Below are 22,207 nucleotides of genomic sequence, written 5' to 3'. Positions count from 1 at the left end.
GGCTCCTTGCGACCCGCCGTCTCGCAGCGTCGTCAGTCGGCGCGCCCGCTCATGGCCGGGAAGGTGCTGTCTCTCCTGCCCTTGTTGCTGCTGGCCGTGGCGGGGCTCGTCGGCCTGCTCCTGCTCAGCTTCCGCACCCGCGACGTCCCGGAGCCGCCCGGCCTCAAGGTGCGCGCCCGGGCCCCGCGCACGTCCGGAGGCTGCGCCTGCGGGTCGCCTGGGTTCCCCTGCGCTCCGCTCCCCGCCCGAGGCCGAGGGACAGGGCGGCTGCGGCGCTTCCGGGCAGACCGGGGCTGGAGGCCGAAGTCCCAGCAACTTCCCTGTCGCCGCGCCGGCTGCGGAGCCTGGTGCCGGCGCGGCGAAGCCTGTCTACTTCGGCCGCCCCATGCAGCCTCGCGGCGCCGCCAGCCGCAGCGGGACCCGGCGCCCAGCCCCGCGTGGTCCGCTTCGCGCTCGGAGCTGCCGCCGCCCAGGAGCGCGCTGTTAGGGGCCCACACGGGGCCCGGCAGGCGCAGGGGCCAAGGAGCTCTCCCCGCCACCCCAAGGCCTGGACGGTGCGGGCGCTGCCCTTGAGTGGGGCGCTGGCAGGCCTCCTGGGCTTGGCCGAAAAGGGGTGGGGGTGGGTTGGGCCAGCTCTCCGCCCCTCAGGCCAGGAGTTGGTCTCTTAACCCCTTATCTGGCTTCTGTGGGGGCGAGGCTTTGAGGGTCTGGACCGGGGTGGCGGGTAGTCTCCAAGTCCCGCCAGCGAGCAGAGGACGAGGGTGTGGTCCTGCAGCGTGCACAACCGCCCAGGGGAGGATGAGTTGGCCGCTGCACAGCGGTCTTAGAGGGAGTTTCCTGGTGGTGGGGGCGCTTGGACTGGGGCGCCCCTTCTCAGCTGGAATTGGGGCAGGGAGCCAGGCCCGCGTGGTCTCCAGCCCTGATACCTACGTTGGGAGCCAGGCCCCGGGGCAGGTGTTGGGAATTGGCATTTAGAAGCAGGGTCCTGGGCTTGGCCAGGCTTCGAGGAAGGCAAAGAACCAGCTCCTCCCCACTGGCCCCATCAGGACCCCACAGACCCACCTCCTTCATTCTGGCTTTGAGGTCCAGGAGGGGGCGTCTTTAGACAGAGCCACTTTGGAGCTGGAGGCCCACATCCAGCCTCCCTCTGGCCTTCGTCCCCCTGGGCTCTGGCTTCCACATCTCCAGGTTGGGCTGAGGTCAAAGCCAACAGTACCCAGGAGGGAGGATGAGTGGAAGGATAGGGTCCCTCCTGCGGCCGGGCTTCGTCTCCCAGTCCCCTGCCACCTGGGGCAGGGTTCCAAGTGTGGTCCCGGCACCCCTGATGCCTGCCCAGTTGGGACCTAGCACAGCCCCTCTGATTGCCCCTGCCAGGAAAGCTATAGCCAGGTGTCTCCCATGATGGCCCCCAAGACACACCTATGTTCCTGCTCTGGCTTTGGGCAGTCAGAGGGGAAGCGGTGACCAGTAGGGACTTCTGGCCACCTAACCCCCCATTCACCCTAGGGCCCAGCTTTGTCACTGTGGGGGTCCTTGGCCTTCTCTGAGCCTCAGTTTGCTCTTCTGTAAAATGGAAATTCCAATCTGACGCTTCCGACTTCTGAAGGTGGGGTGGGGGTAGAAAGCTGCGGGAGCCCAAGGGCATAGCCTCCAGGGCTCCCAGAACCCTGAGTTCACCCCGCCTACCCCTGGTCCTCAGTACGGCATTGTCCTGGATGCTGGCTCCTCGCACACGTCCCTGTTTGTCTACAAGTGGCCAGCAGACAAGGAGAACGACACTGGTATCGTGGGCCAGCACAGCTCCTGCGACGTGCGGGGTGAGGGTCCCCCAAGACCAGGTGCCCTCCCAGCCTGGACACTCCCTCCCTGGAGGGCCTCAGGGGCCTCTAGAGCCTTAGTCCCTGCAGACACAGCAGTCCAGGCCTCTCTGCCTACTGCCAGGCAGGGCCTGTCCCCGGCTGGAAGCTGCTGGAACCCCAGACAGAGTAGCTGGGCTTTCTGGGCGTGGGAGGGGCTCTGGGCAGTTTGTGTTCTGGGAAGAAGACCCGGGCAGCAGGAGGGCCTGAGGAGCTGGCAGGCACATCCAGGCAGGCCTTGGGCCCTCCTGCTGCATTCAGGAGGTAGAGGGTGGTCTAGGTCAGGAGAGCCCAAACCTTCCAACCGCTGCCTGGGTGCCCACACTGCTTTGTCCTGGCACCTGGGCCCACACCCACTGGGCAGGCAGCAACCTCAGAGACTCTGGGCAGCACCTGGGCCCTTTGTCTCTGAACTGTGCCCTCCGAAGGCTTAAGCTGGAAAGGTGTGACTCAGCTGCCGCCTGATTTGGTAGCCCGAGACCCCACTGTCCTGTGACACAGGCATGGGCCCATCTCTCTGCCTCCCTCTAGGTGGGGGCATCTCCAGCTATGCAGACAACCCCTCTGGGGCTGGCCAGAGTCTTGTTGAATGCCTGGACCAGGCGCTTCGGGATGTGCCTAAGAACAGACACGCTGGCACACCCCTCTACCTGGGAGCCACCGCAGGCATGCGGCTGCTCCAGTGAGTGTGCCCTTCACCTGACAGGGGCAGCCTTCATGTCCAGGGTGGGCCCCACACACCTCGGGTGCCCTGGGCTGGGGCCCCGTGGCTGGGCAGACCCATGTACCCCAGTGGCAGGACTAGGACCACCTGGGGAGGTTGGTGCTCAGAGTTCCCTGCTTCACAGCCTGACCAATCCTGAGGCCTCAGCCAGTATCCTTGTGGCCGTGACACAGACGCTGAGTCGTTATCCTTTTGACTTCCGGGGTGCCCACATCCTCTCAGGCCAGGATGAGGGGGTGTTCGGCTGGGTGACTGTCAACTACCTGCTTGAGAACTTCATCAAGGTGGGCTGGGATGAGGGGAGGCCCAGTGAGCCATGGGGCAAAGGTACCTACCCATCTACTGACCCCCAGTCTCCACTCTCCACAGTACGGCTGGGTGGGCCGGTGGTTCCCACCAAAGAAGGGGACGATGGGGGCCATGGACCTGGGGGGTGCCTCCACACAGATCACCTTCGAGACAGCCAGTCCAGCTGAAGATCCAGCCAGTGAGGTCCAGCTGTGCCTCTATGGCCAGCGCTACCGTGTCTACACCCATAGCTTTCTCTGTTATGGCCGTGACCAGGTCCTCCAGAGGCTGCTGGCCAGTGTTATCCAGGTGCCCCTCCCCTCAGCCCACCCACACCCACATTGCTCCCTCCTGGGGGAGGAGGGGTGAGAAGGGCCTCAGAGCAGATCCTGGACTATGGCCACACTGTGGAGGGCTGCTCCAGGCAGCTGCTACTGAAGCTGGCAGGAAAAGTGGCAGGAAACTCAGCATGGGGAAGACCCAGGGGTCGGGGTGGGTCTGTGAGTGCCAGGCTGGGGAGAAAGGAAGGCCGGGGCCAGGTCTTGGAGGGCCTTGAATGCCTAGCCAGGGGATTTGGTCTTTGTTCAGAAGGCAGTGGGGAACAATGGACTGTTCCTGAGCACAGATGTGATACCATCCATGTGGAATTTGTGGGAGAGTCACCCAGCTCATCCTTTGGGGAGGCCCACCTGGGATTGGAGTGACAGGCAGTACTTGGGGGGGGTGGTAATACTACCTACACCCTCACCATTCCCCAGACCCAAGGCTTTCACCCCTGCTGGCCGAGGGGCTATGTTGCCAAGGTGCTCCTTCAGGATGTGTATGGGTCCCCGTGCACAGCAGCCCAGAGGCCCCAGACCAACAGCAATGCCAGCATCAGCGTGTCCGGCAGCGGTGACCCTGCCCTCTGCCAAAACCTCGTGATGGGCCTCTTCAATTCCTCTTCCTGCCACTTTTCCCGCTGCTCCTTTGACAACACCTTCCAGCCTCCTGTAGCGGGGAACTTTATCGTAGGTCCGGGTGGACGGAGGGGAGCGGGGCGTTGCCATAAATGCCTAGGGTCTGCCACAGTGTGACTGCCCTCCCTCACAGGCCTTCTCTGCTTTCTTCTACACTGTGAACTTCCTGAGGATTGTGACAGGGCTGCCCGTGGCAAGCCTGCAGCAGCTGGAGGCAGCCACAGTGACCATCTGCAGCCAGACCTGGAATGAGGTGAGACCCCGCTGCCCATGTTCTCCAGGGCTGTACAGGAGACCCAGCACTGGAGGCAGCAGTCCAGCCGCTCATCGCTTTCCACGTATGCAGGGACCCAAGGCTCACGGCACTGGCATTAGTCAGACTTGTGGGGGGGGGCTATGGTGTGGGGAGGGGTGTGCTGGAGGTGTGTGTGCATAATCAGGAGCCAGCTGGGGCTGCGGAAGCATCCCTGAGGCCTGACCCTAGAGCCAAGATCTGGAGGGCATGGGAAGAGCTGTCCAGGCAGAGAAAGCAGTGAGTGGAAAGGCCTTGTGGCAGCAGGGAGCATGGAGCAGCTGGGCTGAGAGGAAGTTGTTAGGAGAGAGCCTGGGGGGTAGAAAGGTACTTGAGAGGCTGGGCAGGGCTTGGGGATGGGGGAGGGAGTTGAAGATCACCCCCAGGTTTTCCAGCTTCAGACACCAGCCTGACACAGCGCTGTTTCAGGAGAGGGAAAAGATGGAGGGTTTGGCTTTGGGCTTGTGGGGTGTGAGATGCCCCACCGAGACTGTCAGCCCACCTGTCTGAATGGTAGCAATGTGTGAGCCCTGTGCGGAGTCAGGTGGTGAGAGAGGCCTCCAGCCTGCCCTGTTCTTGTGCCCTGGGGGAGGCAGAAGAAGCAGCCAGGGGCTCCTCTGCTCCGTGGCGACACCCTAAGGTGCTGCAGCCCTGTGCTGTGTCCCCTGGCTGAGGCTGTCTTCCAGGCAGAGGCCTCACCCGGGAGGGAGGGACACAGGCTGCTACCTGGCCAGTCAGGCAGGCTTGGCCCATGCCCTGGCCTCAGTCTTCCCTGTCCAGGCCTCGGTCTTGCTGCGTGTTCGGGTTGGTGACGTGGTCTCTGGCCTTGCACTCCCTGAGTGTGCAGGGAGGGGGGCAGCACACCGTTGGCCACCCCTCTGCCCTGGGGCGAGTCCTCCGGGCCGGGCCTCACCACTGCCGACGCTGTCTGTCTGCATCCCAGCTGCAGACCCGGGCGCCAGGGGAGGGGTCCCGCCTGGCCGACTACTGCGCAGGGGCCATGTTCGTGTGGCAGCTGATGAGCCGCGGCTATGGCTTTGACGAGCGCGCCTTCGGTCGAGTGACCTTCCAGCAGAAGGTGGGCGCGGGGGCGGGGGCGGGGCTCTGAGGGGCGGGGCCGGGGCGGGGCTTCCGAGCCCCATCGAGGCTGAAGCCTCCCGGCGCCCCTGCAGGCCGGGGACACGGCGATCGGCTGGGCGCTCGGCTACATGCTCAATTTGACCAACATGATCCCCGCCGACCCGCCAGGGCTGCGCAAGGGCTCGGAGTTCGGCTCCTGGGTCGTCCTTCTCCTGCTCTTCGCAGCCTTGCTCCTGGCTGCGCTTGTCCTTTTGCTGCGCCAGGTGCGCTCTGTCAAGTAGTTGAGCGCCAACTAGTGGCGGGCCGGGGGTCTGTCCCCAGCCCCTCAATCTCCGCGCGCCCCTGCCCCTCCACCCCAGCATAACGCGCCCAGAACAGAGACGGGACTCGGGCTCCCATACCCACTTTGGGCTCCGGTGGGCGAGAGGAACCCAATCTTGCTCCCTCCAGGCCCTCCTTTCTCCTCCCCACCCCAGCCTTGGCTTCATCTCAAGGCATCTGCTACCTCTCCACTTCCTGGGGTTGGGGGTCTCCAGACCCCCCAACTGTCTGTGGCAGTTCTCAGTCTATGACTGCTCGCCAGGGAGTGGGGTTTTTATTCCGACAACCAGGGTCCTCGATCCCCCTCCATTCCGTATTGGAGAAGGGTCAGAGCCCACAGGTTGGGAGCCAGCCCAGCGCCTACTTGTAAGATTTTGTAATAAATTTTTTTTTCCTAGAGCAGTGTAGAGTGTTCATAGGGTGGGACCTCTTTGCTGGTGCCTGGCCCCCTCCAGCTGTGCTAGTAGGCTTGCTCCTGGTCCCCTCGACCTTGCTATCCTGTGGACACCTCTCTCCCTCCCTCCTTCCTTCTTGTCTGGGCCCAGACTGGGGCGGTGCTGACCCTCCTCCCCATCTCTCTTGGCGGCCTGGAGTTGCTGGCCCCAACGGCCGGCCGAAGAAAGGAGTCCTGAATCCCCCTAGAGTCTTCTCCTGCTGGCCGGCCAAGCTCCCCCGCCCCTCTTCAGACCAGTGACCTAGCTGGGCTTGAGGCGGGCTCCTGGCCTAGAGTTGGCTTGGGGAACTAGCAAAGGGGTGGGGGCGCCGCTGCTTAGTGTGCAGCCTGTGCGAAAGAGACTAAGTTGAGAGGGGGGACTCAACAGGAGGTGGTGTCGGGGCAGGGCAGGGATGGGACCAAGGATGAGATCGGGCCAGGAGGCGCTCACGGCCCCATCGCAGGAGGGATTAATCTCTCAAAGAGCGTCGAAACGGGGCGCTCAATCTTAGAGGACACTGCGCCCCTCCCACCTGGATGCGGAGGCTCAGCTCCCTGAATCTCCAAGAGGCCCGCGCCAGGCCCCCAGCTCCGCTGAATGACACAGTTCCTGCAGACCCCTCCCCCTACCACTGTGGGAAGGCTGCCCCCCTTCCCTTCTGGGAAGTGAGCGCAGACACTGTTTCTATCTGGTCTATGCCCGGAGGAGGAGGGGAAGGTCCTTGTTACGCTCACCGCCCTCACCCCGCACTTCTACCATTTTTGAGCCATTTCACAAACCTGAGGGCAGCTAGTCCCAGCCTGGGAGTATTAAGGCCGGTAGGGCTAAGGGCAAGCACGGGCTGAGGGTCTCACCCTTGTTCTCTCAGGGATGTGGGGTTCCCAGGTTGGAGGGCGTGGGGCGTGCTCCCATGAGGCAGCAGGTGGGATGTAAGGCGGGCGTCATAGGTGCTTGCTATGGTAGAGCCCCAGGGACTCCTGGGGCCTACCTATCCGGAGCCCGGTAGGACCACCTTGGACAGCTCCCAGCCGGCCCTCATCAGTAACTCCAGGTCCCTCTTGCCCCCTTGTGGCCTCCCCTGAGCACGGCCGTCAGCGCCAGCCTCGTTTAGGCGTGGAGGTTGCTTTTCCCCGTGTCTGAGTGCCCTGATGCGTCTTTGCGCACAGCTGTGCATCCGTGTGCACCTGGCCATCCGTAACGCCTGCGTGTCCAGCTCTTCCTGGCGGCTCACTCCACTAGACCTAGCCAGGTCCTCTTCTTCAGCAGGGGTGGGGAGTGGGGTGGGAGCGAATCTCGGGGAAGCCTACCCGCGGCCAGTCCCAAGCCGGATTCGTCAAAAGCTGAGGAAGGCCCCGGCTGCAAAGGCTGCAAGGATCGGAAGCACTCTAAGGCCTGGAGAGGCCCGAGACGAGGGGTGGAGTGGGGGAGGGGAGAAGAGGCGGGGGCGCAGCCTGGAGGAGCCGTCCCGCCCCCGCTGGACCAGCACGCAGGCGCACTTCCCTAGCGCGCGCGCGCGCCAGGGGCCGCCTCGCCTCCCTCCTGGATTCTTTGCTGCGGCGTCAGCGCCGCCACCGCCGCCGCCGCCGCCGCTTTTCCTTCTCCTCCTCCTTCACCGCCTCCTCCGCCTCCACTTCCTCCTCTGCCTTCTCCGTCGCGGCGCCCGGATCCCCTCGCCGAGCCCCGGGCCACGCGGTGCCATGCTGCCCCTGCGGTGGCGCTGAAGGATGGCGACTCCCGCCCCTCCGCCTTCCCCGCGGCACCTGCGGCTGCTGCGGCTCCTGCTTTCCGGCCTCATCCTCGGTGCGGCCTTGCGCGGGGCCGCCGCCGGACGCCTGGGTGAGCGAGCGCGCGGCGCAGGTTCGGGCCCTTCGCGGCGGGGAGCTGGAGCTTCCCTGGCTGCCACGGCTGTGCCCTCGCCCTGCGCTATGACAGCCCGCGGTCCCCGCCTTGGCCTAGGGTGCGGTAAACAGCGGGGGCGCGCCATCGGGACAGCGAACCTGAACTTCAGGACCTTACGGCCTTTGCCTCTGGGTCTGCGAGCCTGTCTGTCTGTCTCCGAGGTCTCTGCGCCCGCGGCCTTGTGTCCCCCGGCTCTGGCTTGGTGGGCCCGCGGCCGAGTCTGCCCTGTGTGCGGCTCTGTTGTGTGTGTCTCTGTGTCTCAGCCTGGGTGTGCCTGGCTCTGGGTGCCTGCCGGCCTTGCTGCCCATGTCTGTCCAGGGGTCTGCCACTCGGCGCCGGTCTGCCTTTCTCCACGCCTCGGGTGGTGTTGCACACAAGCCTTGCTTTGCTGCCATGGCCAGGTCTGAAGGTTCCTTGGGCCTTTAACAGACCACCCCACACTTAGAGTCTTGTTCTGGCTTCTGTGGGGGGGGGGGCGGGGGAGTGGGGGGGGTGGGGCCTTTCTAGGTTCAGAGCTTCCTCTCACACCCCGGTGGGGAGCAGCTTGGAGTTTCCGTCACCCTCCAGTGTAGACTTGGGTAAAGGAGCCAGGAGCCCATGCTCCTGAGAGGCCGTCCCTACCTCCCAAATGGGCACTGAGACTTCAAGCACGGATGGTCTGCAGGAATCCAGGACTCTGCCTCCCAGGCCCCAAGTGCACCCTCCCACAAAGAGGCTAAACAAAGAGACTGTGCCCAGCATCCGGGGTGACCTGAGAATAATGATTCTATCAAGATGGACAGCTAACAGTCCACAGCACTTATGAAGTTCCAAACACTTCACTCACATATGATCACTCATTTCTCCTGGCAGCCCTTCAGGACAGGTGCTGTTGGTCCGTTTCACAGATGAGGGAACCGAGGCACAGAGAAGTTAAGTGGCTAGTGTGTGGTGGAGCTGCGATGCTCACCTGGGCAATCTGATTTTGCCTGTGAGGCCTCTCATGAGGCCAGGCTTATTCCTGGGCACAGCGCCCCTGGATGGGAGGTTGGCATGACCAGTGAAGGATCCAGGGAGGTCCGAGGACCCAAAGGTAGCTGACCAGTGATGGCGGAGGCCATCTGCTGAGATCTTGGTTCGGGGATTGCCAGATGGGGCCTCCAGTGGAAACAGCTTAGAGCTTGCTGTGTGCAGCCCCAGGGGCAGTGATATCTCTGCTGCCCATAGGTTGCTACAGGTTTATACCTGCCTCTGTGGGCAGCTGGCTGCCACCCACAGTGCCCAAGGCTGCTGCTCAGCACCCTGGCAGGGACCTTGGGGATGCCTAGGTGTGGGGCAGGGTGCCAGTCACTCTCCAGCTGCTGCTGCTCTTGGAACCTCCTCGTCAGCCTCTGAGGCCAGAGGGGCAGCGTTTCTGGAGTAAACAGGCAGCAGCTGCCTCCTGGGCTGGAGGGCTTCGGGGAAGGCGGTCACGGAGGACCCCAGAGTCCGCTTTGTACCTCAGGCTCCTGCCTTCGGCCTGGTGGATTCTGGGTTATTAGTGCCAGGGGCAGGAACTGCCTGGCTCTCCATGTGCCCAGCCACTGGGTGGGGTCCAGATGGACCTGCTGGCACAGAATTAATGTTTAACCAGCTCGAGCCCGAGGCTCCAGCCAGGCTGATTCAGTGGTGGAGGTGAGGATGCCTGGGATGGGAGCCTGTGCCGCCCCCCTCTGCTGCCCACCTGCCACAGCAGCTGCCGGAACTTCCTCTGCTGAGATCCTTACAGCCCGAGGCAGAGTGCAGAGTATCAGGTTACCAAGGAAACCAAGCCAGGGCAGCCAAGGTCTGGAGAAGGACAGAGTTCCTAATCACCCACGTCACCCTGGGCCCCAGTGGCCCAGCCCACCGTGGGGGAGGTGGACAGCCCCAGGGACCCTCAACCAGACGCACCCCCAGCTTCCCCGGTGGGGGGCATGATCCTGCTGTGTACCCCCTGGTTCTGGCTGGGTCCTTAGGAAGCCAGAGTCCCAGGCCTCAGGACATTCCCCTCCTGCCTCCCAGGAGCAAACTGAAGCAGGGCCACTGCCTCTCCCAGCATCAGGATGGGCTCCTGCCCCTTCTGGAAGCCTGAAGTGCTCCCTCTCTGGGGGACCGAGTAGCAGTATGTACAAGTAGGACACCATGGTCTGGGCCTTCAGCTGGGAAATTCAAGTGTGCTGAGGGGCTGAGAGAGAGATGAGCCCCTCCCTGCCCTGAGCAGGCACCTGGCTGCAGTGTGGCTGTGGAAGTGACCCCATCCCAGGCTCCTCACCCCAAGCAGGTGGCTCTGGTCAACTCCATCCCAGGTCTCCCCTACCCCAGCAGGGTCTCTGTGCCCTGGAACAAGCCAGAGGTTGGGCTAGGGGGACCAACTGCCTTCAGGGTGGCTCTTTAGGGCTGCGGGATGGTGTGGTGGGGATTTGGGGCAGCCCTATGCCGTGGGAGAGATGTAGGGTGGCCAGCATTCTTTGCTACCCCTGAGCCAGAGAAACATCTAGGCTCCCAGCCTGGGCGGAGGGTACAGGGCACAGAAGGCTAGGTTTGGGGATGACGAGGCCTTGACTGCAGAGCCCAGTGCTGCCCAAACAGTGAGGGACATTTTCTGGTGCGGCAGCTCTACCAGGCCTGGGAGGTGGGCTCTGGGGAAAGGGTGGGGCAGGGCAGTTCCGATAAGTCTTGGGATTGTTTGTCTTCCTGGTTCTGATCCCTGGCAGCAGGGAGGAAGGGCCCGCCCAGAACAATGGCCGGAGCCAGGCCTGCTCTGTGGGGGAGGTGTCTGGTGCTTGGTGGTGCTGCTGCTGTGCAAGGCCTCAGAGCAGGGCCGTGACCCCTCCTGCCTCTGCCTCCTCCCAGATGCAACCACCTGCCCCGGGAGCCTGGACTGTGCCCTGAGGAGGCGGGCACGGTGCCCCCCAGGTGCGCACGTCTGTGGGCCCTGCCTTCAACCCTTCCAGGAGGACCAGCACGGACTCTGTGTGCCCAGGACACGCCGGCCTCCAGGTAAGTAAGCACATCCTGCCACCTCCCGCAGCTGAACTGCTTCCATGGTAGGCAGAAGGTCAGCTCCCAGGGCTGTGAAGGTGGCCACTACTAGGTCCCTGCTCTGTGCAGGTGCTCAGGCCTAAGGCTGGGGGACTCTCATGTCTCCACCCATGACTGCCTGGAGCTGTTCGAGGTGCCTCCGACCTGCCTCAACAAGTTCCCCTCCCAGGGCAAGGGGTGTCCAGTGTGAAGTGTTGGGGTGATCCCGGAAGAGGAGAGTCCCCAGGTCTTGTATGGATGCTCCTACAGGCTCTGCCTCATGCCTCTCCCCACCACTGGGTGCCCCACTCACCCACCCCTGCTCTTCCCATCGCTCACCGACCTACTTTTTAACAAACACATAAGAGCACCTGCTGGGCACTGGGGCTGGCCGCACCACTGACCTGGAGGCCAGAGTGTCAGGACAGCTGGACGCTGAGTTTCTGAGGTGTAATGGGGCAATATGGGGGGGGTGCTGGGAAGGGGCCAGCAGGCCGGTGTCAGAAAGGTCACTGTCTCTCTCTGCTGTTTCTGTGGGTGTCTATCTGGGAGTCTTTGCCTGAGCTGTGGACCCTTCAGCTGCAGCAAGTGGGGGTCCCAGCCCTGCCCCAGCCCTTTCTCCTGATGACCTGCCTAGCAGGGGTGGAGTAGGCAGAGGCAGAGCCTGGGTGATTGGGCTTACTTCTTGGGGAGCCACTGACTCCCCTTGGCCGGAGAAGATGCTTTGGAATGGGGGCCCAGCAAGCCAGTTTGGGAGGGCAGGGGAAGGGGCCCCACTGCTCTGCCCAGGCCTTGTGGGGACCCGTGCTCTTTTATGGATAAAGTGTCCGGTAAGGGGCATCCTTGCCTTTCTCTTGCTGATCTTTTAGCGTTCCCCTAGCATGCCTCCCCTCCTGCCCGACCCCATTTTCCCTGGGAACTGATCCTGCTGTTCTCCTGAAGTGCCCTCAGTTGTCACCATGGCAACTGGGTGAGACGGGGCAGAAGGCTAGTACCAGGTCCTCTGGCAGACGCTTGGCTCAAGATGTGCCCCCTCCCTTCTGGGAGGTCACCTGAGGCTGGTGTTGCCAGCCAAGGGGCTGGGGGCTCCTCAGCCTGATGGCCCCTGGCCTTCCTAGGGAGGGGCTTACCCCAGCCCAGATTGGAAGATGAGATCGACTTTCTAGCCCAGGAGCTTGCCCGGCAGGAGGCAGGGCCCTCAGGGCTCACCCAGCAGCCACAGCCAGAGGTCCGACATCGGCTTCTGGAGCCTGGTGAGATCCGGCTGTTACCCCTCGGAACTTCCCCTTGGCGCCTGTGACCCCGGCCTGGTCCTGCATTCTGACCTGCCTTCTCTCTGCAGCAGCCACCCTGGGGCTGTCCCAGCCGGGCCGGGGACCCGAGCTGGGCCTCCCCTTCCCCCCGGGAGCCCCTACGCCCGCTTCTCATGCCTCCTTGGGCTCCCCAGTGTCATCGGGGCCCGTGCATATGTCTCCCCTGGAGCCCCGAGGCGGGCGCGGCGATGGCCTGGTCCTCGGTAGGTCTCGGGGGGCAGAGCCGGCGGGGGAGGCAGGGCCCGGCGCCCCCACACTGCCCTCACTGCCCCCCTCCCTGCAGTGCCGATCCTGGCGTGCTCCTTGGCCGGCGCAGCCGCCCTCGCCATGGCCGCCTTCTGCTGGTGCAGGTGAGCGCGGGCAGGTGGCTGGGCGCGCGCGGGACGAGGGACGGCCATCGTGGGGGTCTCACGCTCCCCCTCTCGCAGGCTGCAGCGAGAAATCCGCCTGAGCCAGAAGGCCGACTACGCTGCGCAGAAGGACCCGGGCTCCCCGGCGTCTCCCCGGATCTCGGTGCGTGGCCCCGTCCCCTCCCACCCCCCGCCGGCCCGCCCCGGCCCGCGGCCTCCTGACCCTGCTTGCCCTTCCGCAGCCCGGGGACCAGCGACTGGCGCACAGCGCCGAGGTGTACCACTACCAGCACCAAAAGCAGCAGATGCTGTGCCTGGAGCGGTGAGTGACTCCCAGCCTGGAACCCACTGCCCCAACCCCGGGACCCAGCCACCGTTCCCAGCCCTGGCCTGCCGCCCCCACCCCAGCACCTGGCCGCTGCCCCTACTCGGTGCCTGGCCACTCCACCCTGGGCGGCAGTGAGTGAGACTCCCAGTCTGCGACCCTGGCCGGGCCGACCTGGAGGGTTGGGGGGGAAGACCCAGAGACCCCGAGACCCCGCCCACTCTACCGGCCCCCGCCTCAGGCATAAAGAGCCCCCCAAGGAGCTGGACTCGGTGTCCTCGGACGAGGAGAACGAAGACGGAGACTTCACGGTGTACGAGTGCCCGGGCCTGGCTCCGGTGAGAGCGCCGCCGCGGGGGCAGGGCTGCAGCGCGCAGGGGACGCCCCGGCTCTCTCCTTGCCCCGCCCCGCCCCGCCCCGCCCCCGCCCATTTCCTGTCCCCGCCCCACCCCTCCCTGTCCCCGCCCCCTCCCTGTCCCCGCCCCTTCCCCGCCTGACGCCCCGCCTTCGCAGACCGGAGAGATGGAGGTCCGGAACCCGCTATTCGACGACTCCTCGCTGGCCACGCCCCCACTGCAGTGACCGGGGCCTGCAGCCGCTGTGGAAGGGGCAGAGCCGGGGGTTACCAAGAAAGAACGCGTCCTGACAGCACCCCATGTTTTCGGCTGGGCGAGGGGCCGCTGGGCCCGGGACACCCTCTGCCCGGTCATGCTTCTTGGTTCAGGATCCGGACCCCAAACTGGATGGGGCGAGGCAGTGAGAACTCTAGAGACCTGGGGAGGTCAGGTATGGATCAGCTAGTTACCTTGGAGACAAAAGCCAATTAAAAGTACATTTCAAACCTGTGGCCTCTGTGTGGCTTTCTGTGTGCCTTGGAGGAGCGGGTTATGGTGCGTAGACCCTGGAGGGGGCCTAAGGCCTCCCCCAGAACCCTCAGGCAGGGGGGTAACTCTCTCCTCTGTTTGGGAAGACCGTCCCACAGGGCTGGGGAGGTAACTGAGGCTGCCGCCATCCCTCTTCCTTTGTAGACCCCACCTACACCGGACCTTCTGTTCCTAAGTGGGAAAGGGCCAAGCCAGCTTTGGAGTTGGCTGACTCCTCGGAGACCCCATCCTGTGGTTGGGGAGGAAGGGGCAGCACACATGTGACCACACCTCCATCCCCCTGCTGCCCAAGTTTCTCTGGGGTGGACGGCAGCAAGGGGCCCAAGATGCAGCACTGAGTATGGATTCGTCACAGGGCTGTGGACTCTAGGGTCCCTGGACAGTGTGGGGGTTGAGGGCATGCCAGCCAGAGGGACCTGGGGGAAATGGGGTACACCCAGGTGTTCACACCAAATGGATTGGGTGAGATGGCAGGGGGCCTTGAATGCTGGGAGATAGGAGTTGCTTCCCAATCAAGGGGGAGCAAGGCCAGTGGGGTATTCTTTGACCTTGGGCCTGGAGCTGGGCAGCACTGCAGAGCAAAGCTGCCAGCTTGAACTGGGCAGAGGGGCTTCTGGGGCCAGAAAGCAGTGGGGCCTAGTGCAGGATGGGGTGAACGGACCAGGCTGGGAGCCAGGACCCTATGCAGGCTGGGGGCCTAGCACCCCACATCCCCCAGGATGTAATTCATGCCATGAAGAGAGATAGCCATGTTATCTTCTTCCCATGAAAACTGGGGTGCAGGGAGGTTAAAGCCTTGTTCAAGGGCACACAGCGCTGGGCATCTGGCTGGGTCTGGCAGCACCCCTGGAACTCCTGGCCAGCCTCTGGGGCCGTGATGTCCACCTTTCCCACCCCAGCCCCCAACTGCCAGCTCCAGGATGGGAGAAGGCAGCCAAGTTTCTCCCAGAAAGGCCCAAGGTCATACCTAGCCTGTGTCCTCAGCCTGGACCTCAGCCCTGACCCCAGCCCAGGGCGACTCACACCACCAGCATCAGGTCACACCACTGTGCCTTTGCCACACCCTGCTCATGGCACTAGGAGCCCCCTGATACAAAGTTGTCTGAGTTAGTAGCCTAACTTGTCCCCAGAACCAGGGCCTCCACTGCGGCTCAGTGGCAGGGAATACCCAGGTCCCACTGGTCCCACCTTTCTTGCCTTCCCAGGTGCCTCTGCTGGGGCCTCCAACTCCCCACCACCACTTGCTTCCCGAACCCCAAGTCCCTGCCAGGCAGATACCTGGAGTCCTCTGAGGGGGAGGCCTGGCCCTGTTCCAGCCCAAAGCCTAGATGCCCAGGCCTAGATAGCACCCCGCTGGCCTGACCTGGGTGGTGAGAGCTGCCACCCAGTGTACCCTCTTTTCTCGACCTTCTCAGGGGCCTCACACCTGCCCCCAGGGCCTGCTGCCCACTTCCCCTGGAGAAGAGGGTGCCCTCTTCCAGCAGCTGCTGCAATGAGGTGAGGAGCTGGGGTGTGTCTGGGAAGAGATGGTAAGAGCCTGAGGTCTTTGGGCAATGGAGCCATCCATGCCCCTTCTGCCCTGCTCAGGCTCCTGGCCACTTATCAGCCTGCTCCCCGGCTTTCATGGCTTCCATCGGCCTGGGTCAACTCAAAATCAGATCTTAGACAGCCGTCATTAGCCAGCCTGCTTCCCACTGGGCCCCCCAGGTGTGGAGGAGTGGCCCTGGGCTGGGGCTTGGGGTGTGAGCAGTCTGGCCAGGCCCTGCCCAAGTGTCCCCCCCGCCGCCTGCCACACAGCTTCAGCCCCCACTGCTGTGCCTGTCCTCACCCACCTTCCTGCCACTGAACGCTTTCCCTGGCAGCAGCCAGAGGCCCATCTTGCCTCAGTCCTTTGGCTGGACCCCACCCCAGATCTGGCTTCTGGCCAGCCACCCCTCCTCCACCCAGTCTCCACCAGAGGGGCCAGGGCCATTCCGAGTCAGCCTGGGAGGTGAGTGGGTTGCTTCCGCTCCTGAGCAAACCTCTCCAGCTTGGGGCGCCTGACCCCACAGGCCATAGGCAGCGTCCCCATTCCTGCCCAGATCCTGGGTGAGCCCACCCAGATGTGATCCCCTAGACAAGACCCCAGGAAGTGAGACCCCCCCCAGTGGTGGACCCACAGGGTTCTACCCTCCCACTGCTGTTCACAGCGCCCTCCTGCCAGCCTGGTTGGTAGGGTGGGCTGGGCCCAGAGTCCCCCCACCAAGCCAGGCAGCACAGAGGAGGGGTCTAGGTGCAGACCCACGTTGGTGGTGAGCATCGGGGCATGGGGGTGTCCTCTGGGAGTTGGCCCAGGAGCTGTGCCTGGACAAGGGTATAGGCACGCTCCCCACTGGGCAGGAAGGGAGGAGAGTGGAGGCTGGGCCAGCCACTGGGCTGCACCTGTGCCCTCCAGGTGGTGGTGGGTGTCTGGTTCCGTGTTCGTTGGCAGGTAGAAGGTCTGGCCTGCCAAAATGCTCCTGGCTCTGCCCTTGTGCTGCCCCCTCAGCATGCCCCCGGGGCCCTCTGGTCTCCACGAGCCTCCCAGACTCTGTCCTCTGTGCACCCCCTTCCTGAAGGTGAGCCCAGCAGTGTTCCCTAGGCCCCAGCCCCACCCCTCCCGTCAGCTGCCCTCTCTTCTGTCTTCGCTGCCTCAATGGCAGGAGCCAGACATCTTCAGGGCACAGCCACCAGGGGGCCCTCGAGGAGCACTAGTTGCCTGCTGTCACCAAGACAGCGTCACTCTTGGGCTGGCCAGGTGCTGCCGCGTGCAGGGGACAGCAGTCTGAAGCCCAGTGGCCTGCCCACATCCACGCAGGGCCTGCTGTGTTGAGGCCTCTTTGCTGGTGCTGGACGAGGTGGGCACTAGGGCTGCAAGGCAGAGACAGCCCCACTGCTGACCCTGTGATGCTCTAGGGCTGCTAACCTTGTCCATGTGCGTAGTCCTTCCGCCTGTGGCCCAGGGCACCCGGCGCATCAGGAGGCCAGGTTTCAGGGTGAGATGGCAGGATGAGGCCCCCAACTTTCCCTTTGACTCACGCTGTCTCACCCCTTTCTTTCGTTCTAAACCACTGTGGCCCCCCTTCCCAGCCCCTCATTTCCCACCAGCAAGTTCCCACGACCTGGCCACTGTGGCTACCAACCTGTGCTGGCCTTCTTGAGGTGGGGTAGCCCAGCCCAGGACGCGGTGGGGAGGCTGCGGGTGTGGGTGGGGCCTGTGGCAAGGTTCTGCCAGGCTGGCAGAGCAAACAGGAAGGATGGCCAGGTCCCTGGAGGGCTGCAGCAGGATCCTGTCCTTCCTGTGGCCCCCTCCTCCCCGCTGCAGGGAGAAGAGGTGGGGCGAAAGGAGGCTCAAGGCCAGGGCGTGGCTCCCCTGGGGTTGCCCTGCCAGGAAGCATGTGGGGGTGAGCCAAGACCCAGGTGCCCTGTGGTCATCGTCCTATACCCAGGCGGCTCTGGAAGGACGGGCCCGGTGGGCCCTCTCTGGTAGGGTCAGCAGGGAGCAGAGCCATGTCTCAGGCCAGCCGATGGCTTCCTGTGTCCCCACAGCCCTCCCTCCCCTGTCGGGTCTTGCACAAGTTTCCGCAGTGCGGAGGTTATGCTGGGGCAGGGAGCAGGGGGAATCTCCATGGGGCCCTGCTACCTCCCCTCTTCTGGACTTCCCCTCACCCCCCTGGGGTCTGCTGCCAGCTCCCCAGGCACCACCCTTCACAGCAGCTCTGCTCTCGTGGTGGCCAGGAGCGTGTGGGCCCCAAGAGTGGCCATGGCAGGGCAGGGCCTCTAGGAGGGCTCGTGGGCAGTGGACCTGGCCAGCAGTTCCTGGTTGTTGTTCCTTCCCTGGGACCTGGTCTGGGGCCTCAAGAAACCTGACCATCCTGGGGCCTCCAGGACACTGAGAAGAAGGCTGGGCTTCAGCATGCCTCACTAGGGACCAGTCTTGGACAACGGGCAGGGTGATGTCCAGCTGGGGTGGAGGGAGTTGGTGGGGCACAGCCTTGGCTGACAGTGGGGTGCAGCCACAGCTGGGGCCTCCTCTGCCTGGTTGCCAAGACCATGAGTCTCTAGGCCTCCGGGCTAACCTGCACGGCCTCATGGCAACCCCAGCCCAGAGGGGTCACAGCGAAAGGGGAAGGAAGTGGACCCCCAGGGCAGCCAGAGGGAGGCCAGGGGATCTGAATCTCAAGGTTTCCTTTTCCTGGAGCGGGCGCCAGCCCCCTGCACTCTGGCGTCAGGAACAGAATGACTCCTTCCCGTTCCAGCCTGGAAAGCCCCCTGCTTGCTCTTGCCCAGCTGTGGCCAAGAGGAGGAGACCTGGAGACCCCTGAGCAGTCCCAGGCCCCCAGCTGGTCTGAGCAGCCCCTCAGCCATGGGCCAGCCTGCACTGTCCCTGGGCAGGATACCTGTGCAATGTGCAGCAGCCCCCGTACCACCCTGCCCCACTCTGGGGCCTGGCATCTCTCTGTCTGTCGTGGGGCCTCATTTGGACAGACCCCTCTCTGGAGATCTGGGTTCTGAACACGAGGCGGTTCCTAAGGGCACAGGGTGGGGCAGGGTGGCCCAATCCGCGGCAGCAGGAGAAACCTCAGGCCCAGGCAGAGAGCTGAGCACAGCACATCTGCAAGGGTCAGGCGGCGGGAAGAGCAGGTCGTCAGCGGGGAAGTGGGTGATGTGGCTGGAACAGTGGGCGGGAGGGTGGTGCCAGCCCTTCTGGGGTGCCCCACCTGGGTGCCTTCCCCGAGGCCAGCCAGGCCCTCCTCCTGCCACCCTGTGAGCCTAGGGTCACCTCTGAGCCTCTTGGCAGACAGCGGGTGCCAGGCTGAGCCCCCACACCTACGCGCCTGTCCAGTCGCCGCCCCCAGGCTGCCAGAGCCCCAGGGGGCAGGGAAGGTGGTGATGCCAAGGCCTCCCCACCCCCTGCGGGGGCGGGACTGGGACGGGAAGGTGGCCTCCTTCCCTCACCTTGGGGAGAGGAAGGAGCACTCCTGGGGGTTACGCGTGTGGGCGAAGCTGTGATTTCAGGGTGCCTCTGCCTCTGGCTGCTGTGATTTCAAGGCCAGGGTTTCCTGGGTGACTGATCCTGGGAGTCTGGCCGGGGGCGGCAGTGGATGAAAAATGCCCGTGAGTGCCTCATGGCGGGGAAGCCTTAGGGTGGGGAAGCTCAGGCCATGGGGGCGGCGGGCGGCGGGCCTTGGGTGTCCCTGGGCCCACCTGGGGGTGACAGCTTCTCCTCCCTCGTCCCTGCTACAGGTACTGGCTAGATGGCGGCTGAGGGCCTGGTGGAGCCTGGCTGGGGGGGCCCTGCTCTTGGCCCTCTGGCTTCTGTGGCCTCCCAGGCTAGTCCCTGGGGAGACCCTGGAGCCCCAGCCCACACTTACCATCCTCGTCTGGCACTGGCCCTTTGCTGACGAGCCCCCGGACCTGCCTAGCGACACCTGTACCCGCTTTGGGGCCACCCACTGCCGCCTGAGCGCCAACCGAAGCCTGCTGGCCAGTGCTGACGCTGTGGTCTTCCACCACCGTGAACTGCAGGCACACCGGGTCCGGCTGCCCCTAGACAGGCGGCCGCAGGGGCAGCCCTGGGTCTGGGCCTCCATGGAGTCGCCCAGCCACACGCATGGCCTCAGGCGCCTCCACGGCATCTTCAACTGGGTGCTGAGCTACCGGCAGGACTCGGACATCTTCGTGCCCTATGGCCACCTGGAGCCGCGCACGGGGCCCCCGCCCCCGCCACTGCCAACCAAAAGTGGGGTGGCCACCTGGGTGGTCAGCAACTTCCAGGAGCGACAGCAGCGGGCGCGACTGTACCGTCAGCTGGCGCCTTACCTGCGGATAGATGTGTTTGGCCGGGCTATCGGGCGGCCACTCTGTGCCGACTGCCTGCTGCCCACCGTGGCCCGCTACCGTTTCTACCTGGCCTTTGAGAACTCTCAGCACCGAGACTACATCACGGAAAAGTTCTGGCGTAACGCGCTGGCGGCCGGCACTGTGCCTGTGGTGCTGGGGCCCCCGCGGGCCAACTACGAGGCTTTTGTGCCGCCCGACACCTTTGTGCACGTGGACGACTTCGGCTCGACCCGGGAGTTGGCCGCGTTCCTGGCCGGCATGAACAAGACTCGCTACCAGCGCTTCTTTGCCTGGCGCGACCAGCTGCGCGTGCGGCTGGTCGGCGACTGGCAGGAGCGCTTTTGCGCCATCTGTGCCCGCTACCCCCACCTGCCTCGAGGCCAGGTCTATGAGGACCTTGAGGGCTGGTTCCAGGCCTGAACGCCGTGGGCTGTGGGAGTCCCATCAGGCAAAAGCAGAGACTGTGGTCAGAGGCCAAGGGGTGAGGGAAGGTCACGGCAGGTTGGCAGGTCAGGCTGGGGAGGCTGCTTGGAGGAAGAGGCTGGTGGGCACTGGGGATGCGGAGGGAAGGGCAGGGAGGAACTTAGGTGGGGGCACAGCACCCACCTTCCAGGAATCTTGGGTGGGACCCTGGCTGTCCTGGGACGTGGGGTGGAGAGGGGCTAGAGTCAGGGCCCTGGGGCTGGGGGCATCCCAGGCTGTGGTTGGCAGGGGGAACCCAGATGGCCTGATCGGGAGATGTGAGCATCACCCTCCTCCTTCCACAGCGGCTGAGCCCCCTCCCCCCCCCCCATGTGAGCACCAGGTGCAGAGATGAACAGACCAGCACATGGTGGGTCCAGTGGATTGGGGCACTGAGGCAGTAGAGATCTAACTAATATCGAGCGAGGATGGCTGTGTCCAGTCTTTGCAGAGGTGGGTGGGCCTCCGTGTACCTGCCCCCACTTCATGCCCATCTGCCATGGCCCCCACCAGGCCTCCTGCTCCTCGCTGGCCTCCCACCTGCTCCAGCCTCAGGCCCTGTCCCCTAGCTCACCCCCACTCCCTTCAGCCCCCTAAATGGCACCTTATTGGAGATCTGTCCCTGACTCACAAAGGGCAGAGGTGGGTGGAGAGCTGGTGCAGGGAGAGTCTGGCTGGGGTTGAAGGTGTCCCATCTCACAGTGCCTGGCAGGAGGGGCGTCCAGGGGCAATGGGGCCTGATTCTGCGACTTGGAGTTCCTTCTGACTGCTGGTGGGGGTATCAGGTGGGCGGTGAGGGGCACAACAAGGGGGGGGCAGCCCCCTGGCCAGGTGACCCCTTGATGGGACTGGATGTGAAGAGGAGAGGGGCTCAGCGGCCTCTAGGCAGTGCTGAGGAAGGAATCGGGGCCAGTCCCTCAGGCCCCGCAGGGCAGGGGCTGGAGCTGAGGGGCAGCCGGCCGCTGAGCTGTCCCTGCCCCACGTGGGGGTGGGCGGCCGTTGAGGCAGGAAGCCGTGGTTCGTGGCTCCAGCTCCTTCCCTCCCCTAACGGCAGTGGCTTGTAGAAAGGCCTGCCAGTCATTTCCTGCCCTTGACCCAGCCCTGTGTGTTGACCGGTGAGAAAGAAGTGTCTCCAGGCTTGGGGGGGGCGGAGGTGGAGGCTTGAGCTCCCATCCACCTGACCAGAGCCGGCCCCCGCTGGCTGCAGAGAAGGAGCTGGGGCGGGGGCTGTGCATTTTAGGTGCACCCTCTATGTGTGCCCCAAACACTGGACGCCACACCCCCCCATCACAGGTGGGGAAACTGAGGCTGGTGAGGAGCTATCAGAGCGCCCCACTGGGCCCTCCCCTCCCGCAGTTCCGGTCGGCCCTCTGCTGCCCTCTGCCGGCCTCAAGGGGAGTCACCCCGAACCTCCGCAGCCCCTTTCTGCCTGACCTGGGATCGGGGTCTGTCCAGCGTCCCCCGCGCTCCAGCAGGCACCAGGCCAAGTCTACGGAACGAACTCGATCCCAAAGACGGGACTTGCTCCTGGACGGGTGGGCGCGGGGAGAAGAACGAGCCGCCACAGAGAGGACGGCCTCAGTTTCCCCATGAGCCCTGTCTGCCCCCCATGCAGGAGCAATTCGGGGACCAGCGGGCCTTTCCTTCTCTCTCGCTGCCCAGGAAACTCCACAGCCCCCACCTGGCAGAGCTCAACTAGCCTGTCCTGCCGGCCCACAGAGGGGCCACTGGTCACCAGGTGCCTCATTCACATGGGTCGTGGAACCCTCTCACAGGGGTCAGGAAGGCGGAGGCCCCTGTCTGGGTAGCCCCACCACAGTCCCTCACACCAGCTCCCCTGTTTGTGTCCCGCCAGGTGTGAGCGGCTATCCTCCTCCTGCATCCTGACAGTACTCCTGGGATAGTGCTCTGAGGGACACAGTGCTCTCGGGGGTGGTGCTCCTGGGGGCTGGGAGTGGGTTTTTTATGTCCAAATAAAAGTCTTTTCACCAGCTCTTCTGCGTGGAGGCCCGGCGAAGGTGTGACCTGGGGGCGAGCCTCACCCAGGACCCCTGGAGTGCCGGGACCACTCTGGGGCGCCTCTGAGGGAGGAGGGACGCAGGCCCGTTGCCACGGGGAGGAGGGCGCAGTGCTCGAA

General features: G+C 64.4%; 3 protein-coding genes across 6 annotated transcripts; all 3 read left to right on the top strand.

Annotated features, from left to right (window-relative positions):
* The first annotated feature begins 48 nt into the window (after positions 1-48).
* On the top strand, positions 49-6,263 carry ENTPD2 (ectonucleoside triphosphate diphosphohydrolase 2). The gene is made up of 9 exons (XM_010602425.2): positions 49-168; positions 1,700-1,817; positions 2,388-2,538; positions 2,705-2,864; positions 2,950-3,177; positions 3,627-3,878; positions 3,961-4,080; positions 5,063-5,197; positions 5,292-6,263. Exons 1-9 carry the CDS (start codon positions 52-54, stop codon positions 5,478-5,480), a joined length of 1,470 nt encoding a protein of 489 aa, XP_010600727.1. The 5' UTR covers positions 49-51; the 3' UTR covers positions 5,481-6,263.
* Positions 6,264-7,568: 1,305 nt separating this feature from the next.
* NPDC1 (neural proliferation, differentiation and control 1) lies at positions 7,569-13,707 on the top strand. 4 transcript variants are annotated; one of them, XM_064290730.1, is made up of 10 exons: positions 7,683-7,790; positions 8,706-8,925; positions 10,707-10,853; positions 11,993-12,127; positions 12,217-12,390; positions 12,471-12,537; positions 12,616-12,700; positions 12,780-12,859; positions 13,104-13,200; positions 13,376-13,707. In XM_064290730.1, the coding sequence occupies exons 2-10, from the start codon at positions 8,886-8,888 to the stop codon at positions 13,442-13,444; spliced, it is 894 nt and encodes a 297-aa protein (XP_064146800.1). In that variant the 5' UTR covers positions 7,683-7,790; positions 8,706-8,885; the 3' UTR covers positions 13,445-13,707. The 4 variants fall into 4 exon arrangements, with proteins under 4 accessions (XP_064146801.1, XP_064146798.1, XP_064146800.1 ...); XM_064290728.1 differs by lacking the exon at positions 8,706-8,925 and having other exon boundaries at positions 7,571-7,790; XM_064290729.1 differs by lacking the exon at positions 7,683-7,790 and having other exon boundaries at positions 8,351-8,925.
* A 108-nt stretch (positions 13,708-13,815) lies between these two features.
* On the top strand, positions 13,816-22,193 carry FUT7 (fucosyltransferase 7). The gene is made up of 2 exons (XM_064290727.1): positions 13,816-18,882; positions 19,012-22,193. Exons 1-2 carry the CDS (start codon positions 18,877-18,879, stop codon positions 20,026-20,028), a joined length of 1,023 nt encoding a protein of 340 aa, XP_064146797.1. The 5' UTR covers positions 13,816-18,876; the 3' UTR covers positions 20,029-22,193.
* Positions 22,194-22,207: the final 14 nt, after the last annotated feature.

This window comes from Loxodonta africana, chromosome 9 (assembly GCF_030014295.1).
Source record: "Loxodonta africana isolate mLoxAfr1 chromosome 9, mLoxAfr1.hap2, whole genome shotgun sequence".
In the NCBI taxonomy this organism is placed as follows: Eukaryota; Metazoa; Chordata; class Mammalia; order Proboscidea; family Elephantidae; genus Loxodonta; species Loxodonta africana.
This window is presented reverse-complemented; position numbering and strand designations above follow the sequence as displayed.

Coding starts and splice junctions, on each gene's coding strand:
- ENTPD2 (XM_010602425.2), top strand. CDS start 52: ATGGCCGGGAAGGTGCTGTCTCTCCTGCCCTTGTTGCTGCTGGCCGTG. Junction 169..1,699: donor CGGAGCCGCCCGGCCTCAAG/GTGCGCGCCCGG, acceptor CCTGGTCCTCAG/TACGGCATTGTCCTGGATGC. Junction 3,178..3,626: donor TGCTGGCCAGTGTTATCCAG/GTGCCCCTCCCC, acceptor ACCATTCCCCAG/ACCCAAGGCTTTCACCCCTG.
- NPDC1 (XM_064290728.1), top strand. CDS start 7,679: ATGGCGACTCCCGCCCCTCCGCCTTCCCCGCGGCACCTGCGGCTGCTG. Junction 10,854..11,992: donor CAGGACACGCCGGCCTCCAG/GTAAGTAAGCAC, acceptor TGGCCTTCCTAG/GGAGGGGCTTACCCCAGCCC. Junction 13,201..13,375: donor AGTGCCCGGGCCTGGCTCCG/GTGAGAGCGCCG, acceptor CCGCCTTCGCAG/ACCGGAGAGATGGAGGTCCG.